General features: G+C 39.4%; 1 protein-coding gene across 2 annotated transcripts in view; it reads left to right on the top strand.

The window, feature by feature from the left end:
* The window catches only part of PLCG2 (phospholipase C gamma 2), a 103,404-nt gene that overhangs the window by 18,573 nt on the left and 58,236 nt on the right, over nucleotides 1–26,595 (top strand). For both annotated transcript variants that reach the window (XM_060788088.2, XM_060788090.2), the window contains exons 2-5: nucleotides 1,647–1,874; nucleotides 23,202–23,345; nucleotides 23,515–23,608; nucleotides 26,378–26,425. In XM_060788088.2, the coding sequence (XP_060644071.2) occupies nucleotides 1,679–1,874; nucleotides 23,202–23,345; nucleotides 23,515–23,608; nucleotides 26,378–26,425 (482 nt within the window). In that variant the 5' untranslated portion in view covers nucleotides 1,647–1,678. The remainder of the gene's footprint in view (nucleotides 1–1,646; nucleotides 1,875–23,201; nucleotides 23,346–23,514; nucleotides 23,609–26,377; nucleotides 26,426–26,595) is intronic.

The raw sequence follows: 26,595 nt of genomic DNA, 5'->3' as shown, positions 1-26,595 counted from the left end.
TTGGGTCCAAGTGATGAAATGAATAGTTATGGGTACCAGAGAGAGAGATTATTTAGTTCTAACACCAGTAATTCTCTTGAAGTTTGCTAGACTCTCCCTGTTTTTATTATTAAACCATTTTTGAACATTTCTTTAAAATTGAGTTATTTATTACTGCTACCCCTCTATTCTGCTTTGGTTAGACCACACCTGGGATATTGTGTCCAATTCTGGGCACCACAATTCAAGAGAGATATTGACAAGCTGGAATGTGTCCAGAGGAGGGCGACCAAAATGATCAAGGGTCTGGAGAACAAGCCCTATGAGGAGTGGCTTAAGGAGCTGGGCATGTTTAGCCTGAAGAAGAGAAGGCTGAGAGGAGATATGATAGCCATGTATAAATATGTGAGAGGAAGCCACAGGGAGGAGGGAGGAAGCTTGTTTTCTGCTTTCTTGGAGACTAGGACGCAGTGGAACAATGGCTTCAAACTACAAGAGAGGAGATTCCATCTGAACATGAGGAAGAACTTCCTGACTGTGAGAGCCATTCAGCAGTGGAACTCTCTGCCCCGGAGTGTGGTGGAGGCTCCTTCTTTGGAAGCTTTTAAACAGAGGCTGGATGGCCGTCTGTCAGGGGTGATTTGAATGCAATATTCCTGCTTCTTGGCAGGGGGTTGGACTGGATGGCCCATGAGGTCTCTTCTAATCCACTTTATTTATTTGTTTATTTATATCGGGCTTTTATATCCCGTCCTATCTCAACCTCCGCAGAGGGACTCAGGACGGCTAACAAATCGGCACCCCATGGCATCCACATCAAAAACATAGATACACAATTTAATGGCAATATAATAATAACAATATTAAAAAGTATAAAATGGTATAAAAACAATAAATCAATCAGTCAGCGGTCACCAGTTTAAATCATCATCCAAGGGCAAGTCCATCAGTTCTATATAAGTCAACACGTCAGCAAGTCAGCCTAATCTACAAAGGCCTGAACCCATAGCCAGGATTTTACTTGTTTCCAGAAGGTCAAGAGGGATACAGTGGATCTAATTTCACTCGGGAGGGAGTTCCATAGCCCAGGGGCCACCACAGAAAAGGCCCTGCCCCTTGTCCCCACCAGACGCGATTGCGACAATGGGGGAACAACGAGCAGGGTCTCCCCAGATGATCTTAGACCCTAGGTCAGGCATGGGGAACCTTCAGCTCTCCAGGTGTGGTGGACTTCAACTCCCACAATTCCTTGAGGCCAAGGTAAGCCTTTGGGGTGAATGCCGAGCCTCAAGGAATTGTGGGAGTTGAAGTCCACCACACCTGGAGAGCCGAAGGTTCCTGACCCCTGCCCTAGGTGGATCGTAGCGGGAGATAATGTTCGGACAAGTAAACTGGGCCAGAACCGTTCAGGGCGTTATAGGCCAAAGCCAGTTGCTTTGTGATCTAGTGTAATGTAGTGTAGTGTAACCTCTTTCTTTTATTACATCAAACTATTTTTTAAATAAGGCTATTTATAAAAGATAGCTAACTCAGAAATGTGTACCTTGATCTCAAAAGAAGTTACTGATTCTAAATGAGTTTTGCTTCTTGAATTTTTTAGAGGAAACAAAAATAAAGGCAATTTTTACAACCATAATCTTTATTCTTCCTCCTCCTTTTCTTCTCAGCCTGTTGAAGACTTCCTGCCTCCACGCTGAAAATGTCCAGGAGAAGCATAGACTATGGGGAACTTCCCGAGTATGAGAAGAGTCAAATCAAAAGGACATTGGAGCTGGGGACCGTCATGACGGTGTACAGCCTGAAAAAGAGTAACCCAGAGAGGAGGACAATCCAGGTTATTATGGAAACCAGGCAGGTAGCATGGAGTAAGACAGCTGACAAGATAGAAGGATTCTGTGAGTATCTGATTGGAGATGTGGTTGCAAATAAATTATTTTCTTATACAAACTGTATATGCTATTGCAGTGATTGTAGACTCATGGTCCTGGTCAATCAATGATATAATCTGCAAATGGTATCCATCAATTATTCCATAGGCTGTTTTATTTTCTACTAGCTTGGGTACCTGCCATTGCCCAGGTTATTTTTGTAATTGTACAAAATGCCTAAGGTTGCGGATGAACTACAACTCACATCATGCCAGGTTAATCCCGAGGACATTTAATCAGCTACCAAGCTTGCAAACTTTGTGTTTTATTTGTTTTGTTAAAAATGCAATGCAACTTTTTGGTCTGCCCCTGACACGATAAATAAAATAAATCCCAAGAAACTCCATCAGTACTTAAAGTTTGTTATGTTGGGCAAGTTTGCTCTAGATGCATCATTGGTGGGGTTCAGTGTGCCCTCTGGCTGCAGGGTAAACTACAACTCCCTCTATGGTGAGTCAGTCCTCGCAAACCCCTCCAGTAGGTTGAGTTAGTCATGGGGGTACTGTGTGCCAAGTTTGGTCCAGGTCCATCTTCGGTGGAGGTCACAGTTTCTCTGGTTGTGGGTGAACTACAACTCCCAGAAAGGAAGGCCAGTCCCCCCCCCCCCCCAGTAGTTTCATTTGGGCATGGTCATTCTGTTCCAAGTTAGGTCCAGGGCCATCATTGGTGGGGTCCAGAGTGCCCTTTGATTGCAAGTGAACTATAAATCTCAGTACCTACAACGGCTATAAATCAAGGTGAATCCCCTCCATCCTCTCCAGTGTGTTTCTTTGGTCATAGTTTTATTATATAGTAAATAATAATAATAATAATAATAATATATTATTATTATTATTATTATTATTATTATAGTATATTCTAATAATATAATACTATAATAATAATAATAATAATAATAATAATGACAAGGTATCGGGAGCATGCACTTTGGGGTATAATTACATGAACTGGACATTGTGACTGAGTGTCGCAACTTGCTGTTTTATTTAAAAAGTGACACACACTCATATGGTTAATGATTTTGTCTATACCAGTAGATAATACTAGCCTGCTTAACTTGTTTTTCCAATCAAAACTATTTGCGTTCTACCCTCAAACAGCAAAAAAATTGTAGATAAAGTACAGTCAGATTGGGCAATAATATATTGAAAGGAGCTGCATTTCAGTTAGTGGATTGGTAGGAACAATTATAGTTTTTCTGCAAAGTGTGCATTGTGTTGAATTAAATATTTTTGCAATATTTCTTTATGACAAGATTTTTGTGGCAACCTTTCTTGTTTAATAAGAACAGATATGTAAAATAGGCCAAGGATCAAATTAATGAATTGTACCCATCATGTAGCACAGGGGTCCTTAAACTTTTTAAACTTTTAAACAGTCCCTCAAACTGTTGGAGGGCCGGATTATAATTTGGAAAAAAAAAACACAAATGAATTCCTATGCACACATCTTATTTGTAGTACAAAAACACTTAAAAACAAAACAATAATTAAAATGAAGAACAATTTTAGCAAATATAAACTTATTAGTATTTCATTGGGAAGTGTGGGCCTGTTTTTAGCTGATGAGATAGGATTGATGTTGTTGTGTGTTTTCAAGTCATTTCAGACTTATGAACAGGGAGAATTTTGAAACACTTTTTTCTTGCTCAGGATTTTTGTGTGGCATTCATTTTGTTATGATTTGGATCCTATCTAAATATATTTTAAACTTAACTATTTGGAGAAACGTGATTTTGTCTAGAGTGTTTTAAAAAATATTAACTCAAGCATTACTTAAGTTGTAGTTTCTAGTGAACAGCTTTCTTTTTAATGAAAATTGGGGGTTATCTCAATGGATCATGCAGAGGGCAGTGGTCATTGAACCACATCTTAGTAAATAAAATGATCTTACATTTGAGCTAGTTTAACAAGAATGGAAGTGGGAATTCCTCAGCTTCAGGTTCAATTTGTTCAGCAGCAGGTTAAAATATACCTCCACTGGCAAAGAAATTGCTTAGGAGTTGATAAAAATGAAAGGAAATCTGCAAATGTAGAGGGACCACTGTAATGTGAATAATGTGGATTATTCGTCACTGAGCCTGGAACCAGGGGTCTCAGCGGTGGCCAGGGGAGCTTTTGCACAATTAAAAATTGTGCACCTGTTGCATACCTTGAGAGGCCAGGCTTGGTCACAATCGTCCATGCTCTTGTTACATTCCGAATAGACTACTGCAATGTGCTTTATGTGGGGTTGCCTTTGAAGACTGTTCGGAAGCTTGAAGTGGTCCAATAATAATAATAATAATAATCATCATCATCATCCAATAATCATCATCATCATCTTTATTTATACCCCGCCACCATCTCCCCAGTGGGGACTTGAAGTGGCTTACATGGGGCCAAGCCCGGACAACACATTACAGCAATAAAATCAAAGCATAAACAACAACAACATCATCAAAATTACATAAGAAAAAAAAAGTCATCAAATAACATTCTAATAAACACAATCACAGTAACGATAACAATGGGCAGGCCACATGTAAAGGATAAAACAATTAAAAGACTGTAATGAGATAAAATAGGAGCAGGATATTTATGGGGAACTCATAAAACACAGTTGTGAGGCTAAACTTCCCATTTGGAGGGCTCGAGCTCCAGTAGCAAAAACGTTGAGTGGTGCAAAATGTCATGGTGTGCACCTACTCATCAAAGGCGTAGTGGAAGAGCCAGGTTTTAAGGTTCTTTTTTAACGTTTCTAGTGAAGGGGCTTTCCTGATCTCTCCAGGTAAAGAGTTCCAAAGTCGGGGAGCCACAGAGGAGAAGGCTCTCTCCCTTGTACCAACAGGCAGCAACCAGATTTCTTACCGGAGTGGTGTACAGCTCCACTGCTATGCCAGCTCCACTGTCTGCTAGTCTGCTACTGAGCACAATTCAAAGTGCTGGCTTTAGCCTATAAAACCCTAAACCAGTGGTTCTTGACCTGTGGTCTGTGGACCATCAGTGGTTCACAAGAATGAAAATATGTTCCACAGCCTCACAGTTACTACACCATTGCCTCGAGATCACGTAGCAATGAGAGTGACTGATCTCAGGAAACCCTCTTATAGTGCCGAGGCAATGGGGATGTCGGGAGGGGAGAGGCTGATTAGGTTACTACTATCACATCAGCTCTAGATTATTAAATATGGTTTTCTGTGGGCGAACAGATGGAGATTGCTGGATGGTATGTGTTCTGTATCGGAAACTATGAACCGGCACGAGCTCTAAGATCTTCCGGGGAGGCCCTCCTCTCGGTCCCACTACCTTTGGTGGGGACGAGAGAGAGGGCCTTCTCAGTGGTGGGCCCCCATCTCTGGAACACCCTTCCAAGGGAAATAAGACAGGCCCCATCCCTGTCCTCCTTTTGTTGAAACCTGGTGGTTTCAACAAGCCCTTGAAAATGACCAGTTCTAACTCAGCCCTACACATTGTCAAATACGGCCTTATTCTTCCTACGAATTACCCAGATTCTTTCCTCTAATTGGCCCCGGAATGAACAGCCGCAGACCCGTACCTAATATTATAGTTGCCTATCATAGCATTGCACTTAATTCCCGGCTCCCCTAGAATTTTTGTGCTTGCACAAATCTTGACCCGGCCTTTTACATTTTTAAATTGCCTTGAACAGGCAGGATTACTTTTATTATATGTGTGTTATGGCGACAATTTTTATGCTTATATTTTGTTTGGTTAATTTTATGGTTGTTTTTTACTATGTATGTTTTGTGATGTTACCTGGGAACCGCTCTGAGTTCCCTTGGGGAGATGGAGCGGTATATAAATAAAGTATTATCATTATTATTATGTGGTCTATACAGTGCAATATTCTGAATTAGACTAATTGAATTGACTTTTAATGATTAAGCTGATGAAAAATAATGGTACTTGTGCAGATCCCACATCTACTGAAAAGTAACCCCCATCGAGTAAAATAAGACTTACCCCTGGAATCCATTTATAGGATGGCAGCCTCAATCCTGTTTGAAATGTTCCTAGCTTTCAAGGATCATCTCCAAAGCACCAACATTCTGAGAAATGTGCTAAATGTGCAATATTCCACTTTGTGGTTTTGCTTTCCTGCCGCAAGTATAGGGTTGGATCCTGCAGTTTTTTGTTTGAGGCAGAACATAGCTCGCTGCAAATTTTAGCGTGTGTTCTTTTCTCTCTAGTTAAGGCAAAATTTGTTATAGAGAGTGTAACTGTATTTGGTTAAAATTGGCTTTTTGAAATATGATGCTAGTATATTTTTTAAAAAGCAACAGTTGTGGATATAGAGCACAAAAGTTGTTTTGGATAAGCCTTCTGTGCAGATTAAGGCTGGTAATAAAAGTGCCGCTCACACTCCTCGGGTTATTATTTATTTATGTATCTTGTCAGAAGCCAATTGAGAATACAGTTATAATACATACAAAAACAATAAACAAAGTTAAAAGCTTGAAATTGTGCTAAATTTCTTTTGACCAGAAGCTGGCCACTTGGAGCATCTCTGATGTTGCTGTAAGAAGGTCCTCCCTTGTCATGTAACACAGTTCAGACTAGAATGTAATAAGTGGTCTGTGGTTTTCTCTCCACACTTGCATGTTGTGGACTCCACTTTGGAGCCCTATTTCTTAAGGTTAGTCTGTCCACACCTTCCAAGTCACTCAGTCTTCTGTCTGCCCAGTGGGGAGACAGCCCTCCAGGTGTCATGGACTTCAGTTCTAAGTATCCCTCTGAGCAGCTAAACCAGGAAATCCCAAATGGATGCCCCCTCCCCCCACAAGGGTCTTCCTCCAGGGACGAACTAAGAATTGGTAACTTGGAAGTCCCTGAACAGACTTAGAAGTGGAATTGGCAGATCAAAAGACAACCTGGCAAAATGGAATTACCTAGAAGAATCCTCTACCTTGTACGACTCTGGAGCAGAACAAACAACTCCGCATCTGTATGCTTGCCCATAATGCCCTGCCTCATGCACAGAGGAAGAATTTTTAAAGCTACAGACAATGCAGTTGCAGTCAAAAAACATTTAGTCATTTGTGCTCCCTCTATTTATTAGTTTTATACTTATTTATGCAATGTTTTTGACACATTTTTTTTTTTAAAAAATCAAACATGTGATGGCCCCTTAAACATTATATTCCTTCAATGTCACTGGCCAAAACACATTTTGGTGCCTCAAATTATAGCCCCTTTTCTGAGTATATTTGACATGCTGATTCCGGTTTTTGAGATATTGGTGTCATATTCCAGCCTTCATCTGCTCACCCATAAATAATCAGGAGAACCATATCTAAGAAAGTAGAGCTGATGTAGTTTTTCCAATTACATTTTTTTAAAATCAATGACCCAAATAACCCTGGAAAAAAGCCTAAAAACAAGATACCAAGAAATGTATTTATTTATTTTGTTTGGCTGTGTAATGTGTCAGAAATATTAAAAATTAACTGGATTAAGTGGCTGAGGGGGAAAAGAAAAGGGCCTGAGGCTGTTAGGAATTGTGGGAATTGAAGTCCAAGACACCTGGAGGGCCAAAGCTTGCCAATGTCTGATACAGAAACTAAGGTAACTTATATATAACTAGCTATCCCCTGCCACACGTTGCTATGGCTCTGTCTCGTGAGCTGGAAAATAAAGTAATGAGAAAGTGTTGGTTTCTAATATATGTGATGTTTGTGGGTTAAAAGTATTTCTTGATGTTTCTTTGTCAGTGTTGATGTAGAGATTATCTAGTTTGCCTTCTCTGGAACATACAACATATATTATCCTTCTTTAGGGGTCCCTTTCAAATCTACAATATTATATCTGTGTATCTATCTATGGCTGGATGGCTCTTTGTCTGGAGGGCTTTGATTACGTTTTCTTGCCCTGGTGAAGTGAGTTGGATGGCCTTAAGTATTTTCTGTTGGTCATAGGGTTCTGTGTGGGAAGTTTGCCCCAATTCTGTCATTTGTGGGGTTCAGAATGCTCTCTGAGTGTAGGTGAACTACAGCAACTACCACTCCCAAATGTCAAGGTCTATTTTCCCCAAACTCTCTCATGTTCACATTTGGGCATATTGAGTATTCGTGCCAAGTTTGATCCAGAACCATCATTGTTTGAGTCCATAGTGCTCTCTGTATGTAGATGAACTACAACTCCCAAACTCAAAGTCAATGTCCACCAAACCCTTCTAGTGTTTTCTGTTGGTCATGGGAGTCCTGTATGCCACGTTTGGTTCAATTCTATCATTGGTGGAGTTCAGAATGCTCTTTCATTGTAGGGGAACTATAAATCCCAGCAACTACAACTCCCAAATAACAAAACCCTCCAAAACTCAAAGCCAATGCCCATCAGTCCCTTCCAGTATTTTCTGTTGGAGTTCTGTGTTCCAAGTTTGGTTCACTTCCATCATTGGTGAAGTGACAAAATCAAATTTTTTTGAGTGATGGTCACTCCTTGGGGTTAGTAGGTGTCTTGTGGCCAAATTTGGCGGCAATTCGTCCAGTGGTTTTTGAGTTATGTTAATCCCACAAACGAACATTACATTTTTATTTATATAGATTTCTGTCAAGGGAACAATTTAGTTCCCTATTCTTCTGAAGTCTAAACTCGCCAGAAGAAAGTATTAGATGTTAGATATTTGATGACTGTGGTCCTGCCTTGCTTGCTACTAGTTTACACTTAAGCAGTGCAGGGGTAGCTTCTTTAAAATCCTATATACTCCAGCATTAAAAGAAGAGAAAAATTGCAGGGCATATATGGCAACATTGCTGGTCACTTTCACAGTATTCATGACCATACCTTACCAGTACAAAACCAGTCACCAAGCAGCACCCACACAAAGTGATATGAGAAATCATATGTAAGTTGGGAGTCCCCCCCCCCCCCCCCCAGCACCAACTGCTTCTCTGGTCCAGAGTGAAGAGAGAGGGGGCAGAAGATAGTTCCATCTTGTGTCCTCTGCTTTACTAATATAATATAATATATTGTATATACATATAATATTTATAATATTATAATGTAATACAAAATAATACTACTAATAATAATACAATATTATAATTATATATTTTATATTACTTGTAATATTACTAATAATATTACAATATAATGGTATAGTACAATATATTTATTCTTTATTGATTGATTTACGACATTTATTTGCCACCCTTCTCACCCCAACGGCTTACAAGGTATATATTACATACAATATATTATATTATATTATTAGCATAATACAATATCAGCATTAAACATTGCTATATTGCACCATACACTATATCGTAATATTATTAGTAATATTGCATGTAATGTAAATATGTAATTATAATACCTTATTATTGTATTGCATTACATTATAATATTAAAATATTATATGTATATACAATATATTATAGAGTCATAGAATCATAGAATCAAAGAGTTGGAAGAGACCTCATGGGCCATCCAGTCCAACCCCCTGCCAAGAAGCAGGAATATTGCATTCAAAGCACCCCTGACAGATGGCCATCTAGCCTCTGTTTAAAAACCTCCAAAGAAGGAGCCTCCACCACACTCCGGGGCAGAGAGTTCCACTACTGAACGGCTCTCACAGTCAGGAAGTTCTTCCTCATGTTCAGATGGAATCCCTTTCTTGTAGTTTGATATATGATTCTAATATATTATTCTATTCTATTCTAATATTATATTATATTATATTATATTATATTATATTATATTATTAGAATAGCACAGTGATATATAATACTGATATTGTACTATGCTATCAATATATTGTTTGCATATATATATATATCTTGTAAGCTGCTCTGAGTTCCCTTCGGGGTGAGAAGGGCAGCATATAAATGTCGTAAATAAATTAATAAATTAATTTTGTGGGCACACATACACCGTTTGGTAGAATCAGAAACATTGCAACACTTCCCTGCGCCTGAATCATTGCAGCAAGCCACCATAAGATCAACAACCAAGAGTCTCCAGGAATCACTGCATCCGTATTATTTTCACACAAAGAATATTAATATTTGCCCTTTTCCTGCATAACATAATGGAAAGGTAAGGAAGCATGGGTAGCATAGCAAAATGCTAACATAGTTCTTTTGGGAGAAGTCCTCTGCAACAATTGCACAGTCTCCCTGGGGCAGAACAAATCCAGTCTCAATAGAAGGAAACTTTTCCAGACAGGAAGTTGCAGCCATGCTCTTCTGGGAGCAACCCTCCTTGATGCACTCGCAAGAGCATTGGGATGGGAAGTGAGCAAGGCAGGTTTGGACCTGTTTAAGGCGAGCAAGAGCTGGGACTGGGTGATCTGTATCTCTTAACACCAAAAACAAAAGAAGCAACAAGGGTGTCAAAATGAAAATTAAACAACATCAGGGATGTTTCAAGTTTTGCAAACTAACAGATGGATACATTTGCCAGCTTTCTTGCTCTTCTAATAGGGTTGCTGTGCCTTTCCATTACCGTATGGTAACATTTCATTTTCTCTATTTCATCCTTTTGCTATGTATAGTTTCATTTACCATATATACTTGACTATAAACTGACCCGAATATAAGCCGAGGCACCTAGTTTTACCACAAAATTTTTTGGGAAAACTTATTGACTCGAGTATAAGCTGAGGGTGGGAAATGCAGGAGTTGCTGATAAATTTCAAAATAAAAATAGAGATCAATAAAATTACATTAACTGAGGCATCAGTAGGTTAAATGTTTTTGAATATTTACATAAAACTGTAATTTAAGATAAGACTGTCCAGCTCTGATTAAATCATTATTCTAATTTTCAGTGTAAATGTGCTTACGTATCCTTCCAATAATAATAAAGATAGTAAAATAATAATAATAATAATGAAATCCAGTATATATACCTCGTTTAAATGTGCTTATGTATCCTTCCAATAATAATAAAGATAGTAAAATAATAATAATAATAATAATAATAATAATAATAATAATAATGAAATCCTGTATATATACCTCGTTTGCTGTGTCATACTGTGTTTTTGTCAGGATAATAATAATAATAATAATAGAGTAAAATAATGGAAATGTAATAACAGTGATAACAGTAAAATTATAAATGCAGTAACAATAAAAATAAAGCAAAATAATAAATTTAGAGGCTTCCAAGGGTCACAGTGGGCCATTGAACAACAATGTTTTGCCCTAAGCAAAATAAATAAATAAATAAATAAATTTCAAATTACCTTTTACAAATAGTTTTTTAAAAAGGCTGTTTCAGGTCTAAAACTGATTCCGGGGGTCAGTTGCGTCTCTGTTTATTCAGGTGTTATTTTTTTTTTCCTTGCAGGTGAAGCAAACTTGTGTAATTTTGTCCATGGCATCCCTTTTCCCATTTCAAGCCTTTTCCATGATGTGAACAAAGATTTTACTTGTCCCTCATGTAAGACTGTAATTGTTTATCTAGGGAGGAGCTCTTTTTTTTCCTTTCCAGAGAACCTGGAAGATGCTTTCCTTTGGTTGCTTGAGCCAGTCATTCATAACTTCACACAGTTTTCTAAAATTAAATGTTGGTAAGCCAGATGTGCAGTTGATGTGAACTGCATAAACAAAATTACTACAATTTTGTGACTCCTGCTATTTATTTTTATGTCCTGTTTGTAGTCATAGCAAGGCAAGGTTGTTATTTGTTCTGTGTTAAAGTAAGAAGGGATTGCTTGTTGAAGTAGGGGCGATTCCTTCATTGTATATGACCAAAGTCAAGTTGTGTAAAGTAGTAAAACTGTCTTTATTTGTTTGGAAAGGGGGGTAATTCATCTTCCTGCTCTTTTGAAGACTAAACCTGTGAGTCATGACCCAGGAGTGGGCTGGGAGAACATAAATCCGGTCCGCAAACCTCCTTCCTCTTTATTTATTTTATTATATTTTATTTATTTTATTTCTGCTTCTTCGGACAGAACTGACCAGCCCAGCCCCTTTTGGTAGTAATGTTGGAGAGTGGTCCCTGGTCAAAGTGGGCCCTGATCAAAGTGGGCCCTGGTCAAAGTGGGCCCTGGTCAAAGTGGGCCCTGGTCAGGTGATCCCTGGCCAAAGTGGGCTGTGGTCAAAGTGGGACCTGGTCACAGTGGGCCCTGGTCACAGTGGGCCCTGGTCACAGTGAGCCATGGTCACAGTGGGCCCTGGTCACAGTGAGCCATGGTCACAGTGGGCCCTAGTCAAGTGATCCCTGGTCAAAGTGGGCTGTGGTCAAAGTGGGACCTGGTCAGATGGCCCCTGGGCACAGTGGGCCCTGGTCACAGTGAGCCATGGTCACAGTGGGCCCTAGTCAAGTGATCCCTGGTCAAAGTGGGCTCTGGTCAAAGTGGGCCCTGGCCATAGTGGGCCCTTGTCAAAGCGATCCCTGGTCAAAATTGGACCTGGTCAGATGGTCCTTGGCAGGCCCGTAGCCAGGATTTTTATTCGGGGGGGGGGGGCTGAGTCTGATTCGGGGGGGGGGGGGCTGCGTCTGAATGAAAGAGGATCTACCCTAGCAAACCTTTTGTTTCGTTACCCCAATACCCCCATGCATATGAGATCTATTGAGATGGTGATCAGATCATGATATGAATAAACATAACAGTTTAAATAATGTACCAGGAAGGCCTTTTCGCAGACCACCATGAGAATTTCGGGGGGCCCCCAAGCCTCCCCTCCCCCCCCCCCGGCTACATGCCAGGTCCTTGGTCAAAGTGGGCCCTGGTCAGAGTGGGCCCTGGTCAAGTAATCCCTGGCCAAAGTTGGCTGTGGTCAAAGTAGGACCTGGTCAGATGGCCCCTGGTCACAGTGGTCACAGTGAGCCATGGTCAAAGTGGTCCCTTGTCAAAGCAATCCATGGTCAAAGTGGGACCTGGTCAAAGTAGGACCTGGCCAAATGGCCCCTGGTCAAAGTGGTTCCTGGTCAAAGTGGGCCCTGGTCAAGTGGGCCCTGTTCCAAATGGGACCTGGTTAAAAAAAAAAGGTTGGGAACCACTGCTATAAACATTTTTTTTTTTAAAAAAAAAGAGTGATTCTCAGGTGGTTGATTTTCCAAACTGCCCGTAGTGAGATTCCAATTGTCTCACTTTCTATGGGCTTCATCACACTTGAGCATTTTTCCACTGCAATCCACTTTCCATGCTGTGACTACCTCCTGCAGAATTCTGGGAATTGTAGTTTAGGGAGGAGCCTTTGCACTGCTAATCCAGAGAAGACCTGGGCCTCCCTAAACTACAAACCCAACAGTTCTGCAGGAGGCAGTCACAGCATTTAAAATGGGAAAATGCTCAAGTGTGATGAGGGTGTTAGTCTACTTGGGAGAGATACAGTAAACATGCAAAAGGTTGCCTATTTCAATATGGACGAACAAAGAAGAATGAAGGCAATTAGGTAGGAATATACCATATCTAATGTATAAAACTGTTTACCAAACAAGAAAGAGAGGAAGAACAAATTAAATTTTCCAAATTGTCAGTTTCTTTACTTCTGCCTTTATGGATGATTCATGTCAATGCAAACTTGCACTTATCTGATTCATTGATGCTTCCTCCTGTGACATAGCCCAGCATTCTGTTAACACTTGCATAGCAGGTCCTATTACCTTTTCTGCTTAGTAATAGAGTGCCCCAGTGGCGCAACAGATTAAACTGCTGAGCTGGTGAACTTGCTGACCGAAAGGTTGGCAGTTCAAATCTGGGGAGAGGGGCGAGCTCCTGCTGCTAAGCCCCAGCTTCTGCCAACCTAGCAGTTCGTAAACATTCAAATGCGAGTAGATCGATAGTTACATCTCCGGCAAGAAGGTAATGGCACTCTGTGCAGTCATGCTGGCCACATGACCTTAGAGGCATCTATGGACAACGCTGGGTATTTGGCTTAAAAATGGAGATGAGCAAACAAAGAATAGGCTATTGCTTATTCCAACTACGTGATGAAGACTTGTATCCTTAGTTCTTGGTTGCTTTTGAAAGGACCAGATTGTATCACCCACTTGGAATACTTCCCTAAATTCCCTGTTTAAGTTCCCCGTATTTCCATCTCTATTAGCACCCTTGGTATCCTTAAGGGAGGGAGGATATTGAATCAGCATTTGGCACTGGGACTGTGGCTGGGAGTCAGCTGGATTAAGATCACTACTGACCAAAAGGTCATGAGTTCGAAGCCAATCTGGGTCGGAGTGATCTTCTGACCAATTTGTGTAGCTTGTTGTCGACCTTTTCTGCCCGAAAGACAGTTGCATCTGTCGAGTAGGAAATTTAGGGACCCACTTATGCGGGGAGGCTAATTTACTACGCCATAAAAATCTCCAGCAAGCATGCAAAGAATGAGGAAGTATTTTATCAGTGTCACAAATGGACGGTGAAGCGACAGCTCCCCCGGTGGCCAGAAAAAGCTGGAATGTTAAATAGCCTCTGTGTGTCTGTCTATATACGTTGTGTGTCTATGGCATTGAATGTTCACCATGTATATGTACATTGTAATCCACGTGAGTCCCCTGCGGGGTGAGAAGGGTGGAATATAAATACTGTAAATAAATAAATGAATAAATAAATAAGAACTGAAATAGTATCAGGAATAAGTACCAAAGTCCCTTCAAAAACCAATGCATCATCAATGCACACAAACACATGATAGACAACTCGGGCCCAGTCTACTTAAAATACTGCATCTCCCTCTTTGAACCTGCATGAGACCTGATATCAACAGGAGAGGTTCTCTCGGTTCTACCACCATCGCAATTACGGTTGGTGGGAAAAGAGAGAATGCCTTTTTGGTGGTTGCTCCGCGACTCTTGAACTCCCTTCCGAAAGACATCAGAATGGCCCCCTCCTTACTACTACTACTACTACTACTACTTAGGCTATAGCAGGATTGAAGAGAAACAACTGGAAATAAAAGGATTTAAAGAGGATTAAATCCACAATAAGAGGATTTAAAGATCAAAGACCCTTGGTACAGCTCAGTCAAGGTGGTCCCAGTGGTGATTGGCACACTGGGTGCAGTGCCTAAAGACCTTGGCCTGCACTTAAACACAATCGGCACTGACAAAATTACCCTCTGTCAGCTGCAAAAAGGCCACCCTACTGGGATCTCCATGCATTATTTGCCGATACATCACACGGTCCTAGACACATGTGAAATGTCCGATGTGTGAACCAATACAAAAGCCTCAATAATGATCTTGTTTGCTGTGTACTAATCTTGTTGTGTTTCAAATCATAATAAATCTTTATTTTTAACCCACCCTCTCTCCCCGAAGGGACTCAGGACTCTAACTTTCTGTTGCCAGATAAAAACTTTTCTCTACAATCAGGTCTTCAATGAAAAATAACGTAAGAGCGATAGGCGCCATAATAACATTTGGGCTGAACCTTTTTTGTCCAATATCTTTATGAACAAGTGGCAATTGAATGGATAATGGCTTCCGTTTATGTTTATTTGATTTTAACAATACATAAAGTGTCGAATGTATTTTAATCCAACGCCAATTCTGTGCGTTCATATTTTCTACCGGGAGAATAAGCAAGACTTTCCTTCTTGACTAGCCCTTTGGGTTCAGGGAGTTTAAATAAAGCCCAGTTCTCTGCAGAAGTGGCATGTTTTAACCTTGAGCAAAGCGACCATTTCCTCTTTCTTCCTTACTGCACTGTTTTAGAATACCACAGGCACTGTGTTTCTGCTCCTGTTTCAACTGCTCATACTTGTGCAAATGTATGAAATAATGATAAAACTCAGTAGTTGACACCTTCATAGAAACATTTACTATGGGGAAATGCATTGCCCAAAATCGTCACCTGTTCACTAATAGCTTTTGAATATGTGTTTATTATACAATACCAGCTGTTTCAAGGCTGTAGTGACATAACAAGGCATTGTTGGCAGCATTTAGGTGGGAGAATGGACACTTGAAAGAAGAATGATCCCACTCTTCTTCATGGGAGACTTCTCTCATGTCCCCGGATGAGAAGCTGGAGCTGACAGATGGGAGCTCACAAATGACTTGTGAAATTTCAAGTCACTTCTGGTGTGAGATAATTGGTCGTCTGCAAGGATGTTGTTCCTGGGGACCTCCGGATGTTTTACCATCCTGTGGGAGGCTTCTCCCATGTCCTCACATAAGAAACTGAAGCTGACAGGCAGGAGCTCACGAGTGACTTGAGAAGCTGCAAGACGCTTCTGGTGTGAGATAATTGGTCGACTGCAAGGACATTGTCCAGAGGACACCTAGATGTTTTACCATTCCATGGGAGGCTTTTCTCATGTCCCCGCATAAGAAGCTGGAGCTGACAGACGGGAGCTCACAAATGACTTGAGAAACTGCAAGTCGCTTCTGGTGTGAGATCATTGGTCAACTGAAAAGACATTGCCTAGGGGATACCCAGATATTTTACCATCCTGTGGGAGGCTTCTCTCATGTCCCCACATGAGAAGCTGGAGCTGACAGGCGGGAGCTCACGATTGACTTGAGAAATTACAAGTCACTTCTGGTGTGAGATTAATAATAATAATAATAATAATAATAATATTTATACCCCGCCACCATCTTTCAAGGGGACTCGGGGTGGCTTACATGAGGCCAAGCCCAACAACACATCAGTAAAAACAACAAAGCAATAAAGCAATACGCAAATAAAACAATACAATTAATATAACTCACATATAGACAATAACACGCAAAGATTTAAAAACCTAAGGACGTTATCCTGGGAATGTCTGAATGTTTTTTTTAAAATAAATTTTATTGCATTATATAAACATAAAAATTATACAGGGAAAGCTTCTTTTTTTTTTTTTGTCGTGTCAGGAGAGACTTGAGAAACTGCAAGTCGCTTCTGGTGTGAGAGAATTGGCTGTCTGCAAGGACGTTGCCCAGGGGACGCCTGGATGATTTGATGTTTTATCATCCTTGTGGGAGGCTTCTCTCATGTCTCTGCATAAGGAGCTGGAGCTGGTCGAGGGAGCTCATCCGCCTCTCCCCGGATTTGAACCTGCGACCTGTCGGCCTTCAGTCCTTCCGGCACAGGGGTTTAACCCACTGCGCCACCGGGGGCTCACAGGGAAAGTGGGAGAACATCATGATATAGGAAAGTAGGAAATTTCAGATTCAAAATAAACACAAAAACGTCCCCGCATGAGAAGCTGGAGCTGACAGATGGAAGCTCACCCCGCTCCCTGGATTCGAACCGCAGACCTTTCGGTCAGTTGTCCTGCCAGCACAAGGGTTGAACCCATTATGTGACCATGGGCTCCTTATTCCCAGGTGGATGTATGAAAGATGAGAATTATTTCAGGTTTTCCCCAGAAATCAGATTTACTGGGCACAGAATTTCCAGCAGTGTTCATTCTTGCCAATCTGGTATTTTTTAAACTTCAGTGAAACGGTTGTCTTTCCTATGGGAACTTGCCATGTTGTGAAAAGTCTTCCTTTGGTCTTCTCTCCCTTGCCCAATTTAGACTAAAATGCATACTTTCACCCTTACAGAAAAAAAAGAGTTGAATATTTGCATAATTGTTCTGCATGACACGGCAAGACCTACTAGTACTCTTCCACTGCCATCTGATCTTTTCCTTCCTGCCTCATTTTTTTTAACTAACTTTTATCTGCCCCTTTCGTGCTTATCTCACCTCGTCACTATGGCGATTTGCGCTCCAGCGAGTAATCTTGAACCAGTAAAAGTGGTTGAATTGTGCCATAATGATAGGTATGTGCCCCTGTGATCCTGCCATGGTTGAATCTCTCTTGCAACTCCGAGTAAAGGAGAGATCAAAGTGTTGTTGTGATGCTCTGTTTCTTTAGTCCACACATTTATGGCTTTCCCAACAAGACCAACACTGCTCTGATTGGCGCCATTGTCTCTCCAATGGTTAGTTTCTGCCCCAAAGAGGTGTGCGTATTAGTTTCCCTAAATTTGATTCAAAAATAACAGGTGTACTAATGCATTTCTAATATTCTGTCAAAGCAGACCAGGCTGGGTTCATAGTAAAAACATTATTATTATTATTATTATTATTATTATTATTAATGTTACTTTTATCCCACCCATATCAGCCCGAAGGCGACTCAGGGCGGCATACCAATCAGCACAATTAGATGCCATATATAAAAATATATTGGTTAAAAGCAAAAAAAAAAATCACATCACAATACATTTAAAAAACATAAAAGCAATCTATATAAATAAAAATGTAATGTTCGATTGTGGGATAAACAGAACTCAAAAACCACTGGACGAATTGACACCAAATTTGGACAGCATACATCTAACAACCCAATTTTTTTTTATTTTGTCATTTGGGAGTTGTAGTTGCTGGGATTTATAGTTCATCTACAATCAAAGAGCATTCTGAACTCCACCAACAATGGAATTGAACCAATAGAAAATACTGGAAGGGTTTGGTGGGCACTGACCTTGAGTTTTGGAGTTGTAGTTCACTTACATCCAGAGAGCACTGTGGACTCAAACAATGAAGGATCTAGACAAAAATTGGCAAGAATACTCCATATGCCCAAATATGGACACAGATGGAGTTGGGGGGGGGGGGGGGGAAATAGAGCTTGACATTTGGGAGTTGTCATTATTGGGATTTATAGTTCACCCACAATCAAAGAGCATTCTGAACCCCACTGATAGAATTGGACCAAACTTTTCCTGCTCCACCCTTGAGGTCTTTGGGTCTTCTGACTGTGCTTTGTCTGGAACCTCTCCCACGGCCATTCCTGGGAGTGCACAACTCCAATTGTTGTGCCCGCAGGTTCACTGGAACATGCAAGCCCCCTCACCACGACAAGGTGACAGTCCATCGAGGGGGAGCACTCAGTGTTCACATTTGGGCATATTGAGAATCTGTGCCAAGTTTGGTCCAGATCCATCGTTGTTTGAGTCCACAGTGCTCTCTGGACATAGGTGAACTACAACTCCAAAACTCAAGGTCAACGCCCACCAACCTTTCCTGTATTTTCTGTTGGTCATGGGGGTTCTGTGTGGGAAGTTTGCCCCAATTCTGTCATTGGTGGGGTTCAGAATGCTCTTTGATTGTAGGTGAACTATAAATCCCATTAACTATGACTCCCAAATGTCAAGGTCTATCTCCCCCAAACTCCATCTGTGTTCATATTTGGGCATATGGAATATTCGTGCCAAGTTTGGTCCAGATCCATCATTGTTTGAGTCCATAGTAGTCTCTGGATGTAGGTGAACTACAACTCCCAAACTCAAGGTCAATGCTCCCCAAACCCTTCTAGTGTTTTATGTTGGTCATGGGAGTCCTGTATGCCCTGGTTGGTTCAATTCTATCATGCTATTTGATTGTAGGTGAACTGTAAATCCCAGCAACTACAACTCCTAAAGACAAAATCTTTTTTTTTTTTTGAGTGAAGGGGTGTTAGGTGTATGCTGTCCAAATTTGGTGTCGACTCGTCCAGTGGTTTATGAGTTATGTTAATCCCACAAACGAACATTACATTTTTATTTATATAGATGAAATGCTTTTGACACAAAATAAATAAAAGCAGAATTCTCTAAGTACCCTAAACTGCACCTATAAAATACAAGAAACATGATTTGAATAACTCACCAAAGGTGTTCTAATATTCATCTAAATTTGTTCAAAACCGTATTTTCTTTCCGTTCTATCTCATGAGATGTTTTTGGGTCAGTGTATTTCTTCAGCAGTGTGTTTAGAATTTCCTTTCTGTGGTCAAATGAAAGAGTCAACATGTGTGGCCTTCAAACTTCTCTCAGGTCTCTTCATTTCCTCTGCATTAAACTAAGCCAGACTTCCTGTTCTGCACTAAGGTTTACTGTGGATATATTCCAAGAAGGCAGTAGTAATAGTAGTAACAGTTATACATTATCCGTATTTGCAAGTTACATCCATTGGCTACTCCCCCCCCCCCCCAATACTGTATTTTAAATGTATTTCCCTTTCCTTCAATTTATAACTTAACTTCATTAGATGTGAGCAGATAAATTGGTTTTGTATGTGTGTGTGTGTGTCGGAAACATGTTGATAAACTGTAAGTTAAGCTTGTAGGTTTTTTTGGGCTATAGGGCCGTGTTCTAGAGGCATTTCTCCTGACGTTTCGCCTTCATCTATGGCAAGCATCCTCAGAGGTTGTGAGGTCTGTTGGAAATAGGAAAATGGGTTTATATATCTGTGGAATGACTGGGGTGGGGCAAAGAGCTCTCTGCTGAAGCTAGGTGTGAATGTTTCAGCTGACCACCTTCATTAGCATTTGAAGGCTTGGCTGAGCCTGGGAAACTGTTCTGTTGAGAGGTGTTAAGATGTGCCTGGTTGTTTCCTCTCTGCTGTTTTGCTGTAGTAATTTTAGAGTTTTTTTAATACTGGTAGCCAGATTTTGTTCATTTTCATGGTCTCCTCCTTTCTGTTGAAATTGTCCACATGCTTGTGGATTTCAATGGCTTCTCTGTGTAGTCTGACATGGTGGTTGTTGGAGTGGTCCAGCATTTCTGTGTTCTCAAATAAAATGCTGTGTTCAGGTTGGTTCATCAGGTGCTCTGCTATGGCTGACTTCTCTGGTTGAAGTAGTCTGCAGTGCCTTTCATGTTCCTTGATTCATGTTTGGGCGCTGCGTTTGGTGGTCCCTCTGTAGACTTGTCCACAGCTGCATGGTATACGATAGACTCCTGCAGAAGTGAGAGGATCCCTCTTGTCCTTTGCTGAACGTAGCATTTGTTGGATTTTCTTGGTGGGTTTGTAGATTGTTTGTATGTTATGTTTCCTCATCATTCAACAAATGCTACATTCAGCAAAGGACAAGAGGGATCCTCTCACCTCTGCAGGAGTCTACCGTATACCATGCAGCTGTGGACAAGTCTACATAGGGACCACCAAACGCAGCGCCCAAACACGAATTGTTTTGCTGTCTACATTATGTACACACCAGAGCATAATTTAGAGTAACAAACTGGAAAAGTTACTTTGTCAGGAATGCTAGATGGCAATAAACTCATTTGAGGAACAGTTGTAAAGCTCTTTCCTGGGTGTACTGAACATTTAATCATAACCCTTGACCTGTCAAGAAATAGGAAGAGCCACTTGTTCCTGCATCCAGTCTGCAATACAAAATAAAACCACTTCCTCGGTTTTTGAACAAGTATTTTATCAGAAGACTGCACATTTTTTTTGTCTTGGATGAAATGAATTCCTCCCCCCTTCTGGGAAATGTATCCATGGCTATAAAGTATTTGTAATGCAGGCTTGGGGAAAAGGGAAAGGTTGATTTATTACTTACTAACTTGGGTACCCAGTGTTGTCCAAATTATTTGAAATTGTACAAAATGCATAAGATTGTGGGTGAACTACAACTCACATCATGCCAGTTTAGCCCCGAGAAACACGCTCAGTACTTAGTTTGTTATACTGGGCAAGTGTGCTCTAGATGCATCATCCGTGGGGTTCAATGTGCTCTCTGGATGTAGGGTAAACTACAGCTCCCACTATGGCAAGTCGGTCCCCTCAAACCCCTTCAGTAGGTTGAGTTAGTCATTGGGGTTCTGTGTGCCAAGTGTCGTCCAGGTCCATCATCGGTGGAGGTCACCATTTCTCTGGTTGTGGGTGAAGTACAACTCCCAAAAAGGAAGCTCAGCCCCCCCCCCCCCCCAACCCCCTCCAGTAATAAAATTTTGGCATATCAGGTATGCGTGCCAAGTTTGGCCCAAATCCATCAGTTTTTGTGTCCCCAGTGCTCTCTGGGTGTAGGTGAACTACAACTCCCCCAAATCAAGGTGAATTTTCCCCAAAGACCTCCAGTATTTCTTGGTGATCATGGGTCCTCTGTGTGCCAAGAACTATAAATCCCAGTACTTAGAACTCCAAAATGTCCAGCCCAATTCCCTTCAAAATCCACTAGTATTCAAATTTGGTCATGCATGCAAAGTTTGGTCCAGTTACATCATTGTTTGGGTTCATAGTTTGCTCTGGATGTAGGTGAACTACAACTCCTTTAAATCCCTCCAAAAACCTCCAGTATTTTTTTTTGTCATGAGGGGTTCTGTGTGTCAAGTTACTTCTAGGTCCATCGTTGGTGGAGTTCAGATTGCAGGTGAACTATACATTTATTTATTATTTACGGCATTTATATGCCGCCCTTCTCACCCCAAAGGAGAGACATAAGATATATTTTCATACAATGTTATATTATTAGTATAGTACAATATCAGTATTATATATTACTATATTGCACTACACCATTATATTGTAATATTATTCGTAATGTTACATGTAATGTAAATATATAATTATAATTATAATATTGTATTATTATTACTAGTATTTTATTGCATTACATTATAATATTATAAATATTATATGTATATACAATATACTAGATTATATTATATACTAGCTTGGGGACCCGGCACTGCCCGGGTTATTTGAGAAAGGAATTGTGTATCAAGGTTGGTATTTATCAGTTATTTATATGGCTTGCAGTGGTGTCAGGAAGTTAGTGAAGGTACTGTGAGTCCCATCATCTGTGGTACATCCTCCTCCAAACTGGATGGAGAGTGGATCATGGGGGCTCTGTGTGCCAAGTTTGGTCTTGATTAGTCATTGGATGAGAGTCACAGCGGTTTCAGAAAGTGAGTGATGGTACTGCAAGTCCCATCATCCATGGCCCACCCTCCTCCAAACTGCAGTAGGATGTAGAGTGGGTCTTGTGGGCTCTGTGTGCCAAGTTTGGTCTGTATTGGTAATTTTTTGACACAGCCTCAGGCCTTTTCCTCTCTGTCACCTCAGAATCTTGGAGTTTTGAGGCTGGCCAATCAGAGACCATATGCAAATTGTACCACAGTGGCAGCCAATCAGAGTGCTGCCACATACACCTCCCTCCCGTCCTCCCTCCACATACAAACACTGACTTTTATAATATACATAGATATACATATAATATTATAAATATTATATGTATATACAATATACTATATATATCCCATGACCTACAACTCATAAATCATGGTGAATTCTCCCCAAACCACTTTATTATGTTCAGTTGTTGATCAATTCCTCTGCTTGCTGTGTGCCATAGAAAAGAATAGGAAAGGGTTCAGGGAGAGGCAGTGGGTGGGATCATGCAAATTCCACACTAATAGAGTCAGAAACACTGGGATGTCTGTGGTGGAGGAAACACATAAAAACTAGGATGAAATTGTCCCCGTATGAAAGCCTTCACTTGGGTGGTGGGCAGGATTATGTTTGTGGAGGACATTGGCAGAGCTCTTGGGCATGTACATGGTGCTCGCTATAACCTGCAATGTGGTTTCTACATTAATATGTAACTTAAGGAGCTTATTTTCTGTTTCTTTTTTCTGCAGTGGATTTGATGGAAATAAAGGAAATCAGACCAGGAAAAAATTCAAAAGATTTTGAGCGTGGGAAAGCAACACGACAAAAAGATGAACACTGTTTCACGGTTTTCTATGGTACTCAGTTTGTCCTCAACACGTTGAGTTTAGTAGGTAAATCTGCCTTCGTTGACTGAATCCCTTAATTCTTTTTTAAACATCGGATCTGCGCTTAAAGTTTCACAATGGGAGAGTTGCTGGAAAACTTTAATCTACGTACTTTGACAAAATGTTGAAACTGGAGATCCTTTTTTTTCTAATTTGATATCCATTTTATTTGTAGCTGATTCCAAGGATGATGCTGAGAGATGGCTCTGTGGGTTGAATATTTTGCATCAAGAAGCCATGAATGCCTCCACACCAGCAATTACAGAGAGGTATGTGGAAGAAAACTGTTGTATTTTTCATATGGTTTGCTTTTAAGAATTTTGGAATGCATTTATTTATTTATTTACGACATTTATATGCCTCCCCTCTCACCCCGAAGGGGACTCAGAGCGGCTTACAAGATATATATACATACAATATATTATATTATTAGCATAGTACAATATACGGGATGTATAGATTCTTTTTGTGCCATTAATTTATGCACTCTGTGGATTAAAGCTTGTCACACCTCTCTAACTAATCTATCTGTGCTTCAAAAATCAATTTCTGGTGTTCACACTGTGACTTTCTCCCTATAGCTTGGAATGCTTCTAAAATATGCACATTAAAATGTAATATATAACCTTAGCCTCCCAGCACAGGTGTACAAGGCTTATAAGTGGTGCTGGAAGATCTGTTCATGAATTCCTTATGGTTTGTGGAGTGTAAAGGAGGCCGTAGGATGTAATTTGGATTGAGGCCATTGTGGTTATTTCCTGATCCAAAGTTGTTGTTTTCAAACTGGTGCTTGACCTGCAGGTGGATTTTTCAATATGAGGAACTGAGGTTTTCCAAAACTCCAAAACACATTGTGGAACATTGAAGCGTACACCCACATTCTGACCGCCTCTTTCGCTTCATATGTGAATATTTTTAATTGTTTATGTGTTTATTGTAATTTTATATTGCTATGCATTCACATGTTTTATGTAATTATGATGTTGTTGTTGTTTATTGTCTGCGTTTTCAGTTTGCGTTTTCGGTTTTATTTGCTGTAATTTGTTGTTTGGGCTTGGCCTCATGTAAGCCGCTTGAGTCCCCATTGGGGAGATGGTGGTGGGGTATAAATAAAGATGATGATGATGATGATGATGATGATTGTCTTTTATAAGTAATGGGTTGGTCACTTTCATTACCAGCACTTTTTGACTCCAATAAGAAGAAAATAAAAGAGAATCTCTATGTAGTAACTATAGAAATAGGAATAAAATATGGAATGTACTTGAATATCAGCCAACCCGAATATAAACTGAGGCACCTAATTTTACCACAAAAAACTAGGAAAATGTATTGGCTCAAGTATAAGCCGAGGATGGGAAATGCAGCAGCTACTGGTAAATTTCAAAATAAAAATAGATACCAATCAAATTACATAAATTGAGGCATCAGCAGGTTAAATGTTTTTGAATATTTACATAAAACTGTAATTTAAGATAAAACTGTCCCACTCGGATTAAACCATTATTCTACCCTTCCTCAATGTAAATGTGCTTATGTATCCTTCCAGTAATAACAAAGAGGGTAAAATAATACATGTAATAGTAATAATAATCATCATATAATAAATGTAATAATAATAGAGTAAAATAATACATGTAATAATAGTAATAAATAGAGTAAATTATAAATGTAATAATAATAATCATAATAATCCTAAATAGAGTAACATAAGTGTAATAATAAAAATAGAGTAAAATAATAAATGTAACAATAAAATAGAGTAAAATAATAAACGTAATAATTATAGAAAAAAATAATGTAAATGTAATAATAGCAGATTAAATGTTTTTGAATATTTTTGAATATTTGCATAAATATTTAAGATGTAATTTAAGATAAGACTGTCCCAATCTGATTAAACCATTTTTCTAACCTTCTTCAATGTAAATTATTATTATTATTATTATTATTATTATTATTATAGTAATTATTACTGTTATTATAGTATTATTATAGTAAAACAACTGGAAAGGCTGACACAATATTAGGATTTAAAGATCAAACTGCAAAGACTCTGGCACAAACCAGTAAAGGTGATCCCAGTGGTGATCGGCACACTGGGTGCAGTGCCTAAAGACCTTGGCCTGCACTTAAACACAATTGGCACTAAGAAGATTACCATCTGCCACCTGCAAAAGGCCACCTTACTGGGATCTGCATGCATTATTCGCCGATACAACACACAGTCCTAGACACTTGGGAAGGGTCCGACGTGTGATCCAATACAACAGCCAGCAGAGTGATCTTGTCTGCTGTGGACTCACCTTGTTGTGTTTCTAGTAATAATAATAATAATAATAATAATAATAATAATAATAATAGTAAAATAATAAATGTAATAATAGAGTAAAATAATACATGTAATAACAATAATAAATATAGTAAATTATAAATGCAATAATAATAATAATAATAAATAGAGCAACATAATAAGTAATAATAAAAATAGAGTAAAATAATAAATGTAATAATAATAGAGTAAATTAATAAATGCAATAACAATAATAGTAAAATAGTTAATGTCATATAATAATAAATAAAGTAAAATAATAAATACAATAACCATAATAAATACAGTAAAATAATATATGTAATAATATATGTAATATGTAATAAATAATAAAGTAATAAATGGAATAACAAAAATAAATAGAATAACATAAATGTAATAATAATAATAATAATAATAATAGAGTAAAATAATCTAAATGTAATAATAATGAGAGCAGAGTAAAATAATAAATAACTTTGATTCGAGTATAAGCCGAGGGGAGCTATTTCAGCCTTAAAAAGGGCTGAAAAACTCGGCTTATACTCAAGTATATACGGTACTTTGAAATGCTGGACATTGTTCTCCCATTAAAGCTGACTTGAAAATGTAATAGACATTTCTGTATCTTTTTATTGCTGTAAAAATTGAAATGGCCAAATACGTTTTGATCAAGTTGTCATGAAACATCTCTCAGTGCTGTTCTTTATTTGTTTCTTTTTTACAGCTGGCTCAGAAAGCTGATTTACTCAGTGGACCAATCCAGAAGGAACAGGTAATGTTTATCCTTACAACTTCTGCTTTACTTTGCTTGTTTTGTTTGCTTTCCTACTTTTGAATTGTATTCATTATAGTAAAGTCAACAGTACTTTAAAAACAAAACATAATATTAACTTTTAAGACAGAGAAAGAAAGAAAAAACGGACTTGAATAGAGTTTGCAGTA

Source organism: Anolis sagrei, chromosome 8 (assembly GCF_037176765.1).
Source record: "Anolis sagrei isolate rAnoSag1 chromosome 8, rAnoSag1.mat, whole genome shotgun sequence".
Taxonomy (NCBI): Eukaryota; Metazoa; Chordata; class Lepidosauria; order Squamata; family Dactyloidae; genus Anolis; species Anolis sagrei.
The sequence above is the reverse complement of the archived record's forward strand: the minus strand, read 5'-3'. Positions and strand labels throughout refer to the sequence as shown.